The sequence below is a fragment of the Anser anser genome (genome assembly GCF_964211835.1).
Source record: "Anser anser genome assembly, chromosome: 25".
NCBI lineage: Eukaryota > Metazoa > Chordata > Aves > Anseriformes > Anatidae > Anser > Anser anser.
The window spans coordinates 6,048,247-6,063,548 of record NC_139746.1 but is presented as its reverse complement, the minus strand read 5'-3'; the positions used below and the strand labels follow the sequence as shown (position 1 = coordinate 6,063,548).

The 15,302-nt window shown below is 61.2% G+C and overlaps 1 protein-coding gene across 1 annotated transcript; it reads right to left on the bottom strand.

Annotated features, from left to right (window-relative positions):
- Nucleotides 1-766: 766 nt before the first annotated feature.
- On the bottom strand, nt 767-14,179 carry MYO1F (myosin IF). Its single transcript, XM_083810666.1, has 28 exons — nt 14,042-14,179; nt 10,279-10,416; nt 8,885-8,974; nt 8,390-8,484; nt 7,797-7,884; nt 7,529-7,618; nt 7,255-7,386; nt 7,050-7,184; nt 6,834-6,966; nt 6,291-6,487; nt 6,084-6,164; nt 5,791-5,877; nt 5,551-5,637; nt 5,129-5,296; nt 4,961-5,046; nt 4,740-4,821; nt 4,544-4,650; nt 4,205-4,303; nt 3,990-4,134; nt 3,789-3,903; nt 3,058-3,227; nt 2,800-2,945; nt 2,432-2,578; nt 2,202-2,350; nt 1,854-1,937; nt 1,539-1,740; nt 1,170-1,336; nt 767-1,089 (listed from the first exon to the last, which is right to left on the bottom strand). Exons 1-28 carry the CDS (start codon nt 14,042-14,044, stop codon nt 1,013-1,015), a joined length of 3,300 nt encoding a protein of 1,099 aa, XP_083666792.1. The 5' UTR covers nt 14,045-14,179; the 3' UTR covers nt 767-1,012.
- Between the last annotated feature and the right edge of the window lie 1,123 nt (nt 14,180-15,302).

Genomic DNA, 15,302 nt, shown 5'->3' with positions numbered 1-15,302 from the left:
GTCCCCGATGTGTTGGTGCCGTTCATCCCTCTCCCCGCTGCAAACCTCACACACCCTCAGTGGGAAAAAGCCCCCACTCAAAGCCCCCCCCCCCCTCCCCCCAGTGCCCCAGGGCAGGGAACGTCACCCCAAGGGGGTGTGCTCGGGGTCACCTCAGCGTGGCTGTGGACGGTGGCTTCCAGCCCCAGCACCCCGCCGGTGAGACCCCCCTGCCTGTGATGCTGGGGGGGGGCAGCTCTGTGTTCGCCACAGGAGAGGGCTTGGGCCCGTCTGTGCCACCTGTGGCCCCCTCGGATCAGGACCCAAATACGCGGAGCCGCAGCTCAGTCCTTCTCGCAGCAAGTCCTGCAGGAAATCAGGCGCCACGCTGGCACGCAGGTCCTGCTGCGCTCCGATTTCAGGGCTTTGTCTCCTCGCTGCCCTGCGGCTCCTGGCCAGCACTGCCAGGTGCTCCGGAGCGATGCTGGGATGTGCAAGAGCCTGAGACGGGGTTTGGGGGCAGCTGGTTCGTGTTCAGCATCTTCTGGAGGATTCGATGCAGAGGAGATGGGGCTGCTCTGGTGTGCGCCCACCCTTGTCCCTGCATGCGGACACGTGGGTGCGGGGCCCCTGTCATGGGGACAGCCAGTGCTGGGGGCTGGGTCTGGGGGAGATCAGCGGGGAACACAAACTTTGGGCTTGTTTTTTTGAGTCCAACTCAGATTTGCTGTGTTTGCAATGTGTGAACCATCCGGCAGCGAGGTCAGAAGCCCAAAGCCACCACAAGTAACTTCACTGCTATAATTACCAACGATAAAACTATCTGTGCCCCAGAGTCACCTCAGCAGTTCCACAACCATCGTACGAACAAGCAGCAAAGAGCCTGGCCCTGCTCCACTGTCTGAAGCAGCTGCAGAAACTGGTGGCTGCCAGCAGGCCGGATCCACCGGTGGCGAGGGCTGGCGAGGGCTCCGCAGGGCTGCGTCCCCATGGCTGGCACCTACTGGGAGCATCCTTGTCCGCTGCGCCCGGCTCAGATCTTCTGCACGTAGTTCCCAGGAAAAAGCCCCTCCTTGCCATGCAGCCGTCCCTTCCACCAACCAGAGATATCTGGGAAAGGGGGAAAAGAGCCCGGGGTGAGACGTGGAGCATCTGCGGGGCAACGTGGGATGCCGGGAGCCTGGCGGTACCTTCCAGCAGGATGTCGATGATGTCCCCCACGTTGAAGCTGAGCTCGTCCACGTCCTGCCCGATGTACTGGTACAGCGCACGGCAGCGCGGCGTGGCCACCTTGGGCTGCGGCTTGGGGCGACTGGCTGGGGGTGGCCGCTGGCCCACGCTTCGCCTCCGCTGCATGCTGGGGACCGGTGACACGGCGTGAGACCCAGGGAAGGTAGGGGGTGTGGGACATCCCACGTCCCCCTCCCCAGCCTGCTCTGCCCTCCCAGGACTGCCAGTTTACACAGAGCTGGCCGGAGCGGGAAGAGTGTCTCCGGAGCCTGCAGCAGTGGGAGGGGAGACTGGAGGACTGTGGTGGGCACATGGGTGCTGGACCTTACCCGGCCACCCCCTGGTCAGGCACGTTGAGGAACTCCATGTTCTGCTCGGATGGGGGCCGTGTCTTTGGCCGGCGGTTTGTGCTTTGGGTGGGCAGCACTGTGGCCGGTGGTGCCCGCGCCTGCTTCTGGGGTGTGTTGTAGGTGTCCCGCTGAGCCCGGCTGTTCCCACGTGGGAACTGGGGAGCCCCGTTCTTGCAGGTGCCTGGAACAACCCCAGGGATGGTCAGTTACTGGGGGGGTCATCCCCTGCCTGCCCTGCAGCAGCACAGAGCCGGCTGGATCAGGCTGGGCCCCATTTGGCGCTGCCCTGCTCACCTTGGGGTGCCGGGGGGGCACTCCGGGAAGGTGCTGGATACCTGCTGCCACCTCTGCTCTGCGTCACCCCCTTCCTTGTGGGCTCTGGGAGGGGACACAAGACCTCATTAGGTGATGTCCCATGTGGGGGCTGACCGTGGTTTGCATCCCACCACCCTTCAGCACCTGATGCTGCCCCATCACCTGAACAGGTCCCTCCTGGGTGAAACACAGACCCCGCAGAGCACAGTGTCTCACCCTGATGTCCCCAAGCCCCCCACCATTCACCGTGGCCCTGGAGCTCCTGCCCCCCTCCCCCCCCCCCCCCCCCGTGCTGCTCCCCCCAGGTGCACTGGCACCGGCACTCACTGGAGTTCCTGGGGAGCCCGTCCCCGATGCTGACCGTAAGGGTTTTGCCTCCAGCTTTGAGGATGGCCACGTCGCCCTGTCCTCTCATGAAGGTGACATTGCGGGTGCCGCCGCCGCCCCAGCCCTCCTTCTTCACCCGAAACTGTAGTCTAGGAGGAGGAGAGGGGCCGTGAGGCTGCGGGGATGTGGCCTCTTCCTGCTTTGCCACCTCTCCCAGCTTCCATCCTTACGTGTCTTTGAAGGTGAGTTGCAGCTTGGTATGGGTGAGCTCCTCGTAGCGCTTGCTCAGCAGGCTGACCAGCTCCGTCTTGAAGATGGACTCGAGGAAGTTGTCGGCATCGTTCTCATGGAGGATGAAGAAATCATCCTGCCGGGTGCTGTGGGCAGCCCCAGGGGGCTGTCAGGGGGGCAGGAGACTCTGCCAGGCCTTGGGGACCCCTGAGCAGGCCCGGAGAGCACAGGGACCCCTCATCCCCGTGGCGCGATGCTCCAACAGCAGTGCGTTGGGGCTGGGCTGCGGGCACCGAAAAATGGGAAGGGTCTGGGGGGACATGATGGGTGAAGCCCGACCACACTGAGCTGGTGCAATGGGACGCACCTCAGCGAGACGCCGCTCACCGCCTGGATCTCCACCTTCTTCTTGAGCACCTCCTTGATCTGCCCCTTCTCAGGGCCTTTCTTCACCTTCTCCCGCCCGATCAGGTAAAAGTACTTGGGGGTGAGGATGAAGTCCCTCTTGATGGGCTGTGAAAGGGCAGGTGCAGGGGCTGAGGGGAGTTGGCGGGGGGGGGGCACAAGCCCCACCCACATCCCACCCAAGGGCAACCACCATGAGCCACAGCTTGGCTTGTCTCACCTTGAACCTCCGGTCATACTTCGTGATGGAGTCAGCGAAGTCAACCCGCTCCCTCTTGGCTAGGAACTGCCGCAGCTCCGGCCGCTCCTCCATGCCCAGGTAATCGCCCACAAAATTCCTGTTGATGCTGTTCCTCCGCCGCTCTTTGCAGTTGTAGAGGATGCTGGAGGCTGCGTGGGACCCGAAGCGATGCTGGTTGGGCAGGGCTCTGAGCTGGCACTCAGCCCACGGCCCCACGCAGCAGGAGCTGCACTGGCCACAAAACCCATTCAGCGTCCCCAAAACCTTGTGTTGTGGTAGGGGAGGAGGGAGGGGCCCAGCTGCTTTCTGATTTTTTCCTCTTGATTTTGCACTGTATGCTTGGGAGGCTTGGAAATTGCCCATGGCGGGTGTCAGGTGGTGACCACGGGCCTTTCCCATCCCTCTACAAGCACTGACTCTCATCTCCATCTTTTTTGCAGGCAGTGAAGTGCAGATGGACAGCGAGATGCTCTGAGTTCTGTCCGACAGCCCCTCCCAGGGCTGAAAACAGGAGCAAAAAACCCACTCCCTCCTTGAAATGTAGGAAAAGACCTCAGGTATCTTGTCCAGTCCCTCATCACCCCCTTTGTTGCAATTAGGAGCGGGGATGCTGCTCCCCCATTGCTCCGGTGGCTCTGCAGCGAGCAGGGCTGTCCCTGGCCAAGGGCACCCTACAAAGCGCACCGGTGTCCCCGCCGTCGCAGCCTTACCCTCCTCTCGCATCTGCTCGTATTTCCGGATGGCGACGTGCCGGCGCCAGGCCTTCTGGATCACCCGGGCGAAGCCGTCAAATTTCCGCTCCCGCATTTCCTCCAGGAGGAAGAGCTGCGGGGCAGGGGGGCACTGAGCCCGGCTGGGCAGGGGCCGACCCCGGTGCAGATGCCCGTGACGTCCCCATGCCCCCAACCTACCGACTCGGGGTTCTTGACGAACACCTTGCTCCGTCCCATCTGGTACTGGTCTGGGTCCATGTTGACGGAGCGCAGCAAGTGCTGCACGCCTTGCCGCTCGTCCCCGCGCCAGCACGGCCACGTCTCGGGGGTGAGGATGGCGTAGCTGCCGGGACAGGGGCCATGAGCGGCGGCTGGGCTGCAGACCCCCTCCGCGCAGCCCCGCGGCCCCTCACCGTTGCAGGAATTTCTGGAAGAGGCGGCGGTAGGCAAAACCAGCCCGGCGTACACGGATATTCTCCTTCAGCCCCAGGTACTCGACTTGGTGCTTCACCCTGCGGGATTGGGAGGGATGCGCTCGCTGTGGGATGGCAGCATGGCAGCATGGCTCTGCCCATCCCCATCGCTTTGCCTGGGGGTGCCCAGGTCAGAGCCCCTGGAGGATGCACGCGCAGAGGGACGTGTGTGTCCGCACGCTGCCCCTTCCCATCCCCTGGGTCTGGAGGAAAGCTGCTCCCGGCCACCAGGTACCTGGGCTCTGGGGCTCTGTGACCCATTACAGCATCCTCTGTTACCTGCTCTCCTCCCAGTCACGGGGTTTCTTGGTCTCGTTGGGCTTGATGCAGCGGATGTAGTGTGGTGTGCACTTCATTAACGTGTTCACCAGGTCGTTAGCCTGTTTCTGTTGCAAGGATCGGCCTCTGTAGCGTTAAAGGTGTTGGTGGGAGCCCAGCAGCCCCCAGCTGCTGCTCTGCAGCCTCCAGAACCTACCTTGATTTTGGAGCCCGCAGTGGTTGGGCGGCCCTTTTTGTCAGAATCAAGCTTCTCCGGGAAAAGCATCCGGATGAAACCGCTGAAAGGCAGGGGAGAACCCCCGGGTGAGAGCTGCCAGGCAGGGGCAGGACCAGCAAAAGTCCGCGTTTTGAGGATGCTGCCCATGACCCCAGCTCTTTTGGGGTGCCCCAGGAGACCACAGCACCGCCCATACTCACTATTCGCTGCTCTGCATGAGCTCAATCAGGTCGGTGAAGAGCACGTCCCGGTTGCGCTCACAGAAGCCATTCACGTCGTAGGAGACCTGGGGGCAGGAGGGGAGCTCAGCCCCAGTATGCTGGGGCCGGGGCCTCAGGGTGCAGGGTACAGGGTGCAGGATGCCGTACCTTGCCCGCGTAGTGGTGGATGACGAAGCCCGAGCTCCAACTGTTGAAGTGCTCATGGGTGCCCACGGCCGCCTGCAGCTTCTGCAGCAGGGTCTGGTCAGCACCCTCGCCGGTGGCGTGCATGGTGGCACAGACGTCGTCCAGGACACTCATGATCCCGGGAGGGTTCTGGGGGATGGAAGGCAAAGCCAGGGGTGACTTAAGGCTGAGGGCAGGGCCCAATCCTGCACCTGGCTGTGCTCAGGTGCCCCGTGCAGCTCAAAGCTGCTTTGCACTGAAATGCACCTTGGGTGAAGGACATGGAGCTGCAGCTCCCCCAGGGCTGGCTCCTGCCCCCCACCCCAGTAGCACCCAGCCCCACCGAGCCCCCCCCAGTGCTTCGGCTCCCAAGGAAGCGTCCTACTGGGGAGACGCCCACTCACCAGCTTGTTCTCTATCAGGTCGCACACCACCTTGTTGTTGAAGTACTGGATCTGGGTCCATTTGATGCCCTCCTGCACGTACTCCTCCTACGGGGTGGGGGAACGACACGCCAAGAGAGCTGGTGGGCTCCAGCTCTGCACCCATGGGACATGCCCTGGCCAGGGTGCCCCATCAGTGGGGTGCAGAGCACGGGGACTGGGGTGCTGGTGCAGCCCTATTGGGTTTCAGCTCCCTTGTACCTGTTCTGCCTTCAGGGTCAGCTCTATGAAGATCTGCTGCAGCTTCTCGTTCACAAAGTTAATGCAGAACTGCTCAAAACCATTTTTCTGTAAAATGAGGGAAAAGTAAAGAGAAGATGGGGCTGAGTTGGCTTCTACTCAGGTGACCCCAATGGGTGGAGCCTTTGGGTGCTGCTCCTGGGACCCTTCTTTGGGCCATTGGCCACCAACAACCCCTTGCTCTGACCACCCTCGCTGCTGGAGCAGGGAAGGAGTGCCCCCCGGCTGGGCTCCCACTGCAAACCAGCACCCACCTGGAATATTTCAAAGCCGTAGATGTCCAGCACCCCAATGCTGTACTCCTCGTACGGCTTCTGCATGGCTCGGTTGATGGACTGCAGGGAGAGACGGTGGGAGCCACCTTCGTGGGGCGTGCGGCTGCGTGCAGGAGCAGCCAGCCAGCGTCCCCATGAGCATCCCCTCATCCCCCTCCCCACAGCCGTACTCCCCGGGGCACCCACCTCCACGAGGAAGTCAAAGACACGAGCGTAGAGCCCCTTGGCCAGGGCGTCCCGGGTGTAAGCCGCCTGCTCCACGTTGAGGGTGACGGTGATGGACTCGGAGCGTCCGCCCCACTTGCTGTCCATCTTGCGGCTGGTGACCTTGCTGTTGAGGCGGTCGCGGTCGATGCCCAGCAGGTAGGCGGGGAAGGCCAGGGCTGGGCAGAAGGAGGGGGGTCAGGGCTGTCCCCCCCGCACACTGCCCACTCAGCCCCAGCCAAACATGAGTGGGGCCATGGCATGGGGAGCAACACGATCTGGGATGGGATGTTGCCCTCCCTCAGCTCCATCACAGCCTCTGCTCCCTGCCAGGCACTTGCTAATCTCTGGCTGTGCCATTTGCTCACTGCCTCAGTTTCCTCATGTTTAACATGGGGAAGATGCTGATGTTGCCTCTCTCCTCTGATGGGGGATTTGTGCTACAGAGATGTTGCGATTCATTGTCGGGGTGCCTGCAAGCATGTAAGTTTGCTTCCCTGGAACAAGGAGGATTTGGCTACTCACAGTCGGCATTTTCCACCTGGGCATAGTTGCCCTCCTCCCGAAAACTGATGTTGCCCAGGTGGAGGATCCCTGCCACGATCTGCAGCACCAGCTGCTGGTCCTCGCCCCGGATGCCGATCACCTGCATGGCGTTCTGGGGGGGCAGGGTGTGGGGGGGTCAGCCCCAGTTTGGCCTCAGACAGGTTTCTGGATACCCAAAAACCCCTGGACACTCACCATGGTCTCATGGAAGTCGTTGCGGTCGTCTGTGCCTTCTACCTGGTACGTGTCCGACTGGTTCAAGTAGTAGTAATAATCCGGGCTCATGATACCCAGGTTCTGCCGCTGCTCTTGGGACGCCCCTTCGATGAGCTGCGGGACACCCGGGGGGCTGCAGTTAGCGGCTCCAGCCCCATGCCCGCCCAGTCCCACGCCCCCATACCTGGTAGTAGATGTGGAAGTTCCTCTCGTGCTCGTTCTGGCTCACCACCCGTGACTTCTCCAGCAGGAAGTTGGAGATCTTCCCCCCGTCGGGCTCACCGCCCCGGCTGAACTGGATCTCGAAGTATTTCCCCTGCCCAGGCACAGTGCCCATCAGCACCCAGCCCCTGGCTGTCCCCACCAGCCATGCCACAAGCACGGCAGGGACGGATCCTGGCTATGGCACTGCAAGGTACCAACCCTTGGCACGGTCCACGCCTGCCCCAGGGACTTACAAAGCGGCTCGAGTTGTTGTTGCGGACGGTTTTGGCGTTGCCAAAGGCTTCCAGCAGTGGGTTGGACTGCAGGATGATGTCCTTCACATGCTGGTGGCCAGAGGAGGGCACGAGCCTGAGCAGGGCTGCGCAGTTGTGCCCACTGCAGCTGCCCGCCCCGACTGGGGATGGAGACACGTCCCCGGCCAAGGACTGCTCTGTGCAGGGGCTGGGGGAGCAAACAGGTCGGGAGGCGAAACTCTGGGTGCTGGGGTGGGGGCAGCCCTACCTGCACCTTGTCGCCACCCCCGGACACTTTGGAGATGTATCCCATGATGTATTTTGCTGCCACTGTTTTCCCGGCCCCGCTTTCTCCACTGTGTAAATGTCAAAAGAAGAGGAGAGGTGAAACAGGAGCCCCTGGAGCACTCCTGGTAGGATGCTGGGGAGCCCCTGGTCCCTCAGGGCCTGGGGCAGCTGGAGGGGACGGGGACTGTGGCTAATGATGTTGGCGAAGGGGCTGCAGGGGCTCTGGGACATGAACGGGACCAGAGCAGGGCTGAGCTACAGCAGAAGTTGTTGGATTTCTTGCTGCTGGATTTTGGAGGGGAGGAGGGAGGCTTTGGAGCCTGAAGGGGAAGTCTTTGGCCTTGCCCCACATCCTGACCCCTTCCCTTGCAACACTCAGCCGGAAAAGCACGTTGCACAAGGCTCGGTCCTTGCCTGGGACCACAGCCCCAGCACATCCAGATGGTGCTCACCCGTGGCCAGCACCGGGCTTCAGCCACCTCTTGCCACTGCCCGGCCACCGCAGTTGGCCTGGACACCCCAGGGTGCTGGGGAAGGGGTGCCGGGGGCACCCAGCCACCCGCTGCCCTCTACCTGATGATGACGCATTGGTTCTCCCCATCGATCAGCATGTTTCGGTACATGTTGTCCGTCAGCGCATAGATGTGGGGGGGATTTTCATACTGAGCCTAGAGGGGAGGCAAGGGCAGCAGTGCTGAGCAGGGAGCAGCTGCCAGCCCCCTCTGCAGCCCCCTTCACTCTGCCCATGCGGCACAGGAGGCAGCAGCATGCAGGATGTCTGCTGGGGTCCCCTCCGCCTCGGGAAGGACGTGCAGCAGAGCCAGGCACTTGGGCACTTCACCACGTCTGGGTTGCCCTAATGCGTATTTATGGGATGAATTTTCCAGGAATGTGGATTTGCTTCCAAATCTTGCTGCAGACAAGCATTTGGGAGCGCTGACCCATGCAATCAGTACCCAAAGGGCATGCTCATTCCTGGGACACCCCCAGGCATTTGTATGCAAATGCACCAAATTAAACCTAATTAACCCCTCGCCAGCCCTGCCAGCCTGCACACAGCAGCCTTACCGCCCCCTGGTACAGCTCGATCTCTCGGTCGGTGAAGTACGGCATCTGCTTGAAGGGGTTGACGGAGATGAGCACCGGCCCGATGTAGGTCTGGGCAGCAGGTCAAGGTCCAGGTATCCTCTCCCATGGCCCCCCGTCCTGCCCATGACATCCGAGTGTCCCTGCCTCCTTGTAAGGCAGCACCAGGAATAGCACGATGGGTTTCAGCTCATGCCCCGGTGCTCCCTCAGCCATGGGGTTCCCCTACATCCGCACGCAGCATCCCCAAATTACCCAGGTGTGATGGGGGGGATGGAAAAACAGAGGCTTGCGGCTGGAAGCGGTGCATCGGGGGGATGGGGATGAGTCCCACTGCCCTGGGGAGGATGCTGGGTGTGGAGGCCATGGATGGTGCAGGGCCAGGGTCCTGCTTTCAGCCCACCCGGCAGCAGGGAGGGGAAGACAGCCGAGGGCAGGAAGAGAGGGGCTTTTCTGGGAAATGCAGAAGCGTGGGGCATTGAGTCATGACTGGATGGGGGCCCTGCACTCAGCGCTGTGAAAAAAGGAAGAAAGAGGCTGCGTGGGGTATTTTTTCCTCCTCCTCCAAAAAAAGCCAACCCCAAGCCCAACCCCCAAGCACATTTAAAACCCTGGGGCTGCTGAAAGAGCGAGCCGGATGGCTGCGTCACTGCCAGCCTGGGACAGAGCATCGCCTTGTAAGGACAGAGCCGCATCTTCAGGGAAACCACAACCACTCACGTCCACAACAGCAAGCGGCTCTGCGCCCGAGCTCCCCGCCACGTCCCGCTCTGCAGCCTGGGGAGCTTCTCCTATCCCTCTGGGGCTGGGGCACGGCCGCAGCAGGCGTGATGCAGCTGGGTGCTGATCTGGCTGCGAAACTGAGCAGGGGCTGGGGGGCCAAGCCGGGCTCAGAGCCTCGGATGGTAGGAACAGCTTCCCCATCAGTACCAAGGAACCGGAGAGCCACCAAACCTCGTGCTTGGTGCTCAGTGATGTCATCTCTCTGACAAAGCCAGTGACCACAAAAGCATCTGGGCTGGAGGACGGCACGTAAGGGACAGGGAGTTTTCACCCTGTGCTGGCTCAATGGTGTCCCAGAGTCAGTGCAGAGCACCCAGTGGGCATCGATGGATTGTGGGCAACAGCAGGAGGGGACGATGCCCTGTGCAGCTGCAGGGTTTGGTGAGGAGGACCATGCTGCCAACAAGGAGAAGGGGTCCTTCCCCTGGGTAATGGTGAAGCACATGGGCTGCACCAGCTCTGTGGTGTGTAACGGGGTGCCATGGCCACCAAACCCGTCCCAATATCATGCAGGGATGGACACGCTGCAGGCCCTTGCAAAGCCTTAGAGCGTGGCCCTGCTACTCCCCATCCTGCTGCCCTGGGAAGGATACAAAGATGTAATCGTCCATAAAGCGCTTCTTGAGGTTCTCCACGATGGCCTCCTCGGAGATCTTGGAGAGCAGAACCATGTCATCCACCCCGCTCTGCTTGACATTGTGGCTCTGCCAGTGGAAGCGCTCCTTGCTGCCCTGCAGGGAGAGGGTCACAGCGACTGTGGCAGGAATCTGAAACAGGCACCCTTGGGCAGCACAAAGGGGTATTTCAGCCACTGCTGCACATGGGTTTGATCCGTCCCTCTAGCCAGATCCTGCCTCACCACAGGCCCCACACTCCCAAGAGGCGCAGAATGGGCTCGCAGCCTGTAGGCACGTTTGTAACATTTCCCCTGCTCCTTACGGAGGTAACAGATGAGTAATGAAGCAATCACCGCACAGGCTCTGCATATCAGTCAAAGGGGCAGCAAAAACAACCCTGGGGAAAGGCAAAAATCATGGCCTGTGGGGCACCCCTGGCTGCGCCCTTGCATCTCCACTGCAGCGGGGCAGAGCTGGGAACGTCACCCCCTGCCCTGCCTGGGGAAACCCAAGCACCCGTTTTCCTGCCACCCCAAATTCACCCTTGCAGCATCCTCGGGGGCAGTGGGACAGAAGGAAGACCGTGGGCTGCGACTTAAGTGATCATGGGGCTAAGCACAGCCCTGGGCTGGGTGGGATTCCACTGCCCAAAAAGAAAATATCCCAGAGGGTCCTCGGCCTTGTTGCTGCAGAGTAATCTGCCTGAATGTGCCCACGATGCCTGGGAGGGGACACCCATGGCTGGAGCCGCCCCCAGCTCCTCTGCGCACCCGTCCTGCAGCCACCGGCCCCGCAGTTCCGCTTTCACCCCGGTGCTCCTGGTGTTGATTTCACTTCTCCCCCCCATTACCCCCAGCCTCTTACTCTTTCCATTTCCCTTTTCTTCTCTTCCCCTTTTGCTTCATTTTCTTGCCGATTCTCAAGCTTTCAGGCCTCAGGATGCTGCTGCCTTTGCACCCTCCCGTCTGCCCCTGACAGTCACAGGCAGCCGCCCCTGTCCCCCAGCAGCGTCACGAGGGGTGACCGAGGGATGCTCGTGGAGCAGGGAGGGGATCAGCAGCATTGGGCTGCTCCCCCTGGCCACCCCCATCCCTGGTGGGCTGCTGGGCTTTGTAACCCTACTCACAAAATCCCAGCTACTGAACGCAGCTCACGGCCCTATAACCAGTGGGGGGGCTTTCAGCTTCCTTGCCCCTCTGCAAGCAGTTGGGACACATGGGCCTGGGTCAGCTCAGGGGCTCTGGATGGGATCGGGGCTGTTCACAGAGCTTCTCCTCTTCCACCAGTTCATTGCTTATGGTCCTTTTTCTTGCTTTCCCCTCCTCTTCTTCCCCTCCATCCTAAGGAGCCCACAGGAAGGCCACCCAGGTCACCATGCTGTCACCCAGCGTGCTGTCGGTGACCCCAAGGTTGCCACCCCGACCTGGCCAAAACCTTATGCTTCAAGCGGAGGTGAGCAGGTTGGGAGGAGCCCATGGGGACACTGACACCTCGGCTTCCCCATCTGCCACTTACATCACCCCAAGCCCCCTGGCACAGGCACCCTGAGCTCATGCTGTTTCTTATAGCCCTGAATTCAGGCCAATGTAGGCATTTCCTGTACTGCAAGCTTCGCGCTTTCGAGCTGACACCTGAAGTTTCTCCTTCACTCAAATGATTGCTCAGAGCAGCTGGAAGCCAGCACATGCCTCCTCCTCTTCCTCAGGCACAGATTAGGGGTTTTCCTGGCTCAGCCCGGCACCTGATGCAGCACAGCTGCAGGGAAAGCACCGTCTCACTTTAAATGAAGGTTTTGTCCCAGGCTGTCCCAGCCCCAGCAGGGCTGTGGGTGTTTCTGCTCTGTTTTGGGGAGCACAAAGGCTGCCCAGCTTCCTGGGAGCATCCTGTGAGGTGAAGATTTCATGGGGCCATGGTTTAACGTGCTGGATAAAAGCCTTGCAAGAGGCGAGGGGCAGCATCCCTGAGGGGAGCAGGGGCTCCGTGCAGGGCAGAAGCTGAATTTGCTTTCAAAGGCTTGGGCCAGGGGTTCCCAGTCCCTTCCTGTGCTGCTGGCCCAGGCAAGGGGTGAGCTGGAGAGCAGTGGCTCAACAGCCACTGCCACCAGATGGGTCCTGCCAGGAAGGGGACAGGTGGATGGCCAGGACCAGACACCTCCACAAGCCATTTCGTCCTAGAGCCGAGTGGGAAGAAGCTTTCAGCAGCCCTTGGACCGGACATCCAGGCACAGTTTGCAGCCACTTTGTGCAAGGAGCATTGCTCTGCTGACAGCCCTGTACATGATGGGTGCGTGTGTGGGGGCCAGGAGCCCACCAGGAGCCCCCGCGAGGGCTGCAGGATGGGGACTGTCACCACCACAGCCACCACCCATGACCAGGGCTGCGGATGCAAGCAGGGACCTCAGGAGCAGCCCTGCACCAACGATCGCAAAACATTGTCTGTTTTTCTTCAAAACTCAAGTCTGAGCCACCAAAAAAGCAAAACCCTTGCAAGTGCTGAAGGCGGAGCGGATGCAGCCCAAGGTGGCATCTCTGTTCTCAAGACAGGGCGAGCCCAGATGCAGCCAACACCTTTGAAACCACAGGAAGCCTTGAGGAGAAGAGCGCAGGGTGTTGCACTGCTGTCAGCAGCCCGGCTGGCCCCTGACATGGGCACAAACAGCATCTGGGGAGGGGGCGTTCACCCCAGAGTTCTGGGGACGGAGGCTGACCCCGAAGCAGGGTCCCAGGGGGGATGTGCAGCCATGACCCCTTGTGAAACCATGAAACATCATCGGGTCTCAGCTGTCCGTGTCTTGTAGGGACAGTGCTGGAGCAGCCTGTCGGAGGTGACAACCGCAACCAGTGGCTGCTGTAGGGAGGAGGAGGCTCTGCTTCAGCCCGGCTGCTGTCCCCGCTCCTGGCTGGCGGGAAGCGAAGGCCGGGGACGGCAGCGCTCAGACGTGCGGAGGGAGCAGAGCTGTGGGCTGGAGGATGTGGCCATGGCCACACTGTACAGCCCCTCACGCCACGCCTGAGCATCTTCTTCATTTTGAGAGCCTGCATCTTCCTCTTCTTCCTCCAGATCAACTTCCAGCTCCGGCCGCTGCCCCCGCAGCAGCCCCGAGCCACCATCCCCATTTCCCCGCATGCACTGGGGTGCGAGGTTCGACCCCGGGCACCGGCACCTGCAGGTCCCTCCCAGCCTGAGCTGGTCCCAGGGGGCACAAACACCCCCGGCAGCCCCCACCACACCACTGTGCTCTGCCCGCACCCTGCTGGTGCCACAAGCACTGAAATCAGAAGCGCTGGCAGGAAGCTGGGCCAAGAGGAAGACAGGGGTTCCCGTACGGGGACCATGCTGGCAAAATCAAGAGCGCTTTGTGCCCAGCCTGGCTCACCGCCTGCTGCCCTTGATCCCGCTCGGGTCAGTGCTCCCCTGTGCATCAACCCTGCAGGATCCTGCACTGATCCTGCACCCAACACCCTGTGCCCATCCCCAGCAGCTGCTCCCCAGCACCGTGCCCCACACAGCACCTCGCTCAGCCCCAGCCCTGCTCCTTCACCCCGAGCCTGGGCAGCTCCATCCTCTCTCCATTGGGGACATCGTGGGGGGCTCCTGGCACCCCCAGACCCAGGTGGGTGCAGGAGAGGATAGGGCTGAGATAGCCCCAAGGTGGCAGGAAGACACCCAAAGGTGACACCCAGGGCTCCGGGAAAGGACAGGGCAGGGGGAAGCCAGCGAGGCCCCCGCTTGCACTCACCATGGTGTCCCTGCGTCCTGCCCCTGGGGATGGGGTGCTCGGGGCTCCTGTCACCGTGGGCACAGGTCCATCCCGAAGGGCTTCGCTTTGGTGTTTCTCCTGCAACTACAACTTGCTACTATTTTTTTTTTCTCCTCCCACTTCCTCATTTAGTGCTGGTTTGCTGGGGGGGGGGGGTGGGGAGGATGAAAGCCTCTTCCCGCTGCCGAGGGGGGAGCCTGGGGTGGCCCTGCCCAGGGTGCCCCCACTGCCACTGCCAGCTGGTGCCAGGGTCACTGTCCTGGGGATGCAGGTGGTGCTGGTGGGCACTGGGTGCAGCCTGAAGGGATGCTCAGAGCTCTGAACATTTTCCCTCACCCTGGGGGTCGCTTTGATGCAGCTGGGGGATGCTCTGCTCTGAGGTGGTTTTAGGAGCATGATGGTGTTGGTTGTTGTTTTTTTTCCACGTCTTTTGGATTAAGCAGACCATGCTTAAGGAAGCGTTTTGGCTGGAGCTGGTTCAGAGACCATCGGGCTGCAGGAAGATCAGGACTGCCTGACGTCCCAGGGGTATGTGTCTCAAAACCGGGGGGTTCTGTACATTCCAATTAATATTAAGGTAAAGAGGGCAGAGTCAATGAGTGCCTTTCCTTTGGGATTTCAGCTCTTACCTGCTGCAGCCCCTGGCCACGCTGCCTCTGCCTCCAACTCCGGCAAAGGCAATGTCAGATGTGGGTGGGAGCCGGAGGCATTGCTTGGGGTGTGGGGCAGGAATCCGGCCCAGGGCACCCCGGGCCTTGCAGCACCCATCCCTGTGGGTGCACCCATGGCCACGAGTGCTGAGGCATCCATCATGCAAACGGACATCTTCCCCACCAGATGCATCGCCGGAGGGGCACAGCACAGGGAGCGTTTGCCATGCAGCGGGTGAAGGTTCCCGATGCGGGAGGCAGCTGGAGAGGACGGGGACAAGCATCACTACCGCGGCACTGCTGCTTTATGAGGCTGAAGGCACCAAGAGCTCAGGAGCCGAAATGCTTGACCTCAGTGGCTGGGAGCAAGATGCCATGACCCACGCACAGGGGAACGCCGAAAAGCCTTACTGCTCACGAGATGTTATCAGGCCGCTCAGTGCCTTTTTGAAGAGCACCGGTTCCTGGATTGACAAGACAGCAGAGACCTCGCTGTCATTTCTTTCTTTCTAAGAAATAGCATTTCAGCCTCAAGGGTGAAAGGAGAAAAGACTGAAACTGGACGTGAGCAGAACACGGACTCAGCAGGA

Bases quoted from the DNA above. Each gene is read 5' to 3' on its own strand.
- MYO1F (XM_083810666.1), bottom strand. The intron at 6,165-6,290 runs GTGGGTGCCCCG...CTCTCCCTGCAG, and splicing joins TCTTTGACTTCCTCGTGGAG to TCCATCAACCGAGCCATGCA. The intron at 5,638-5,790 runs GTACAAGGGAGC...CCCACCCCGTAG, and splicing joins TGACCCTGAAGGCAGAACAG to GAGGAGTACGTGCAGGAGGG.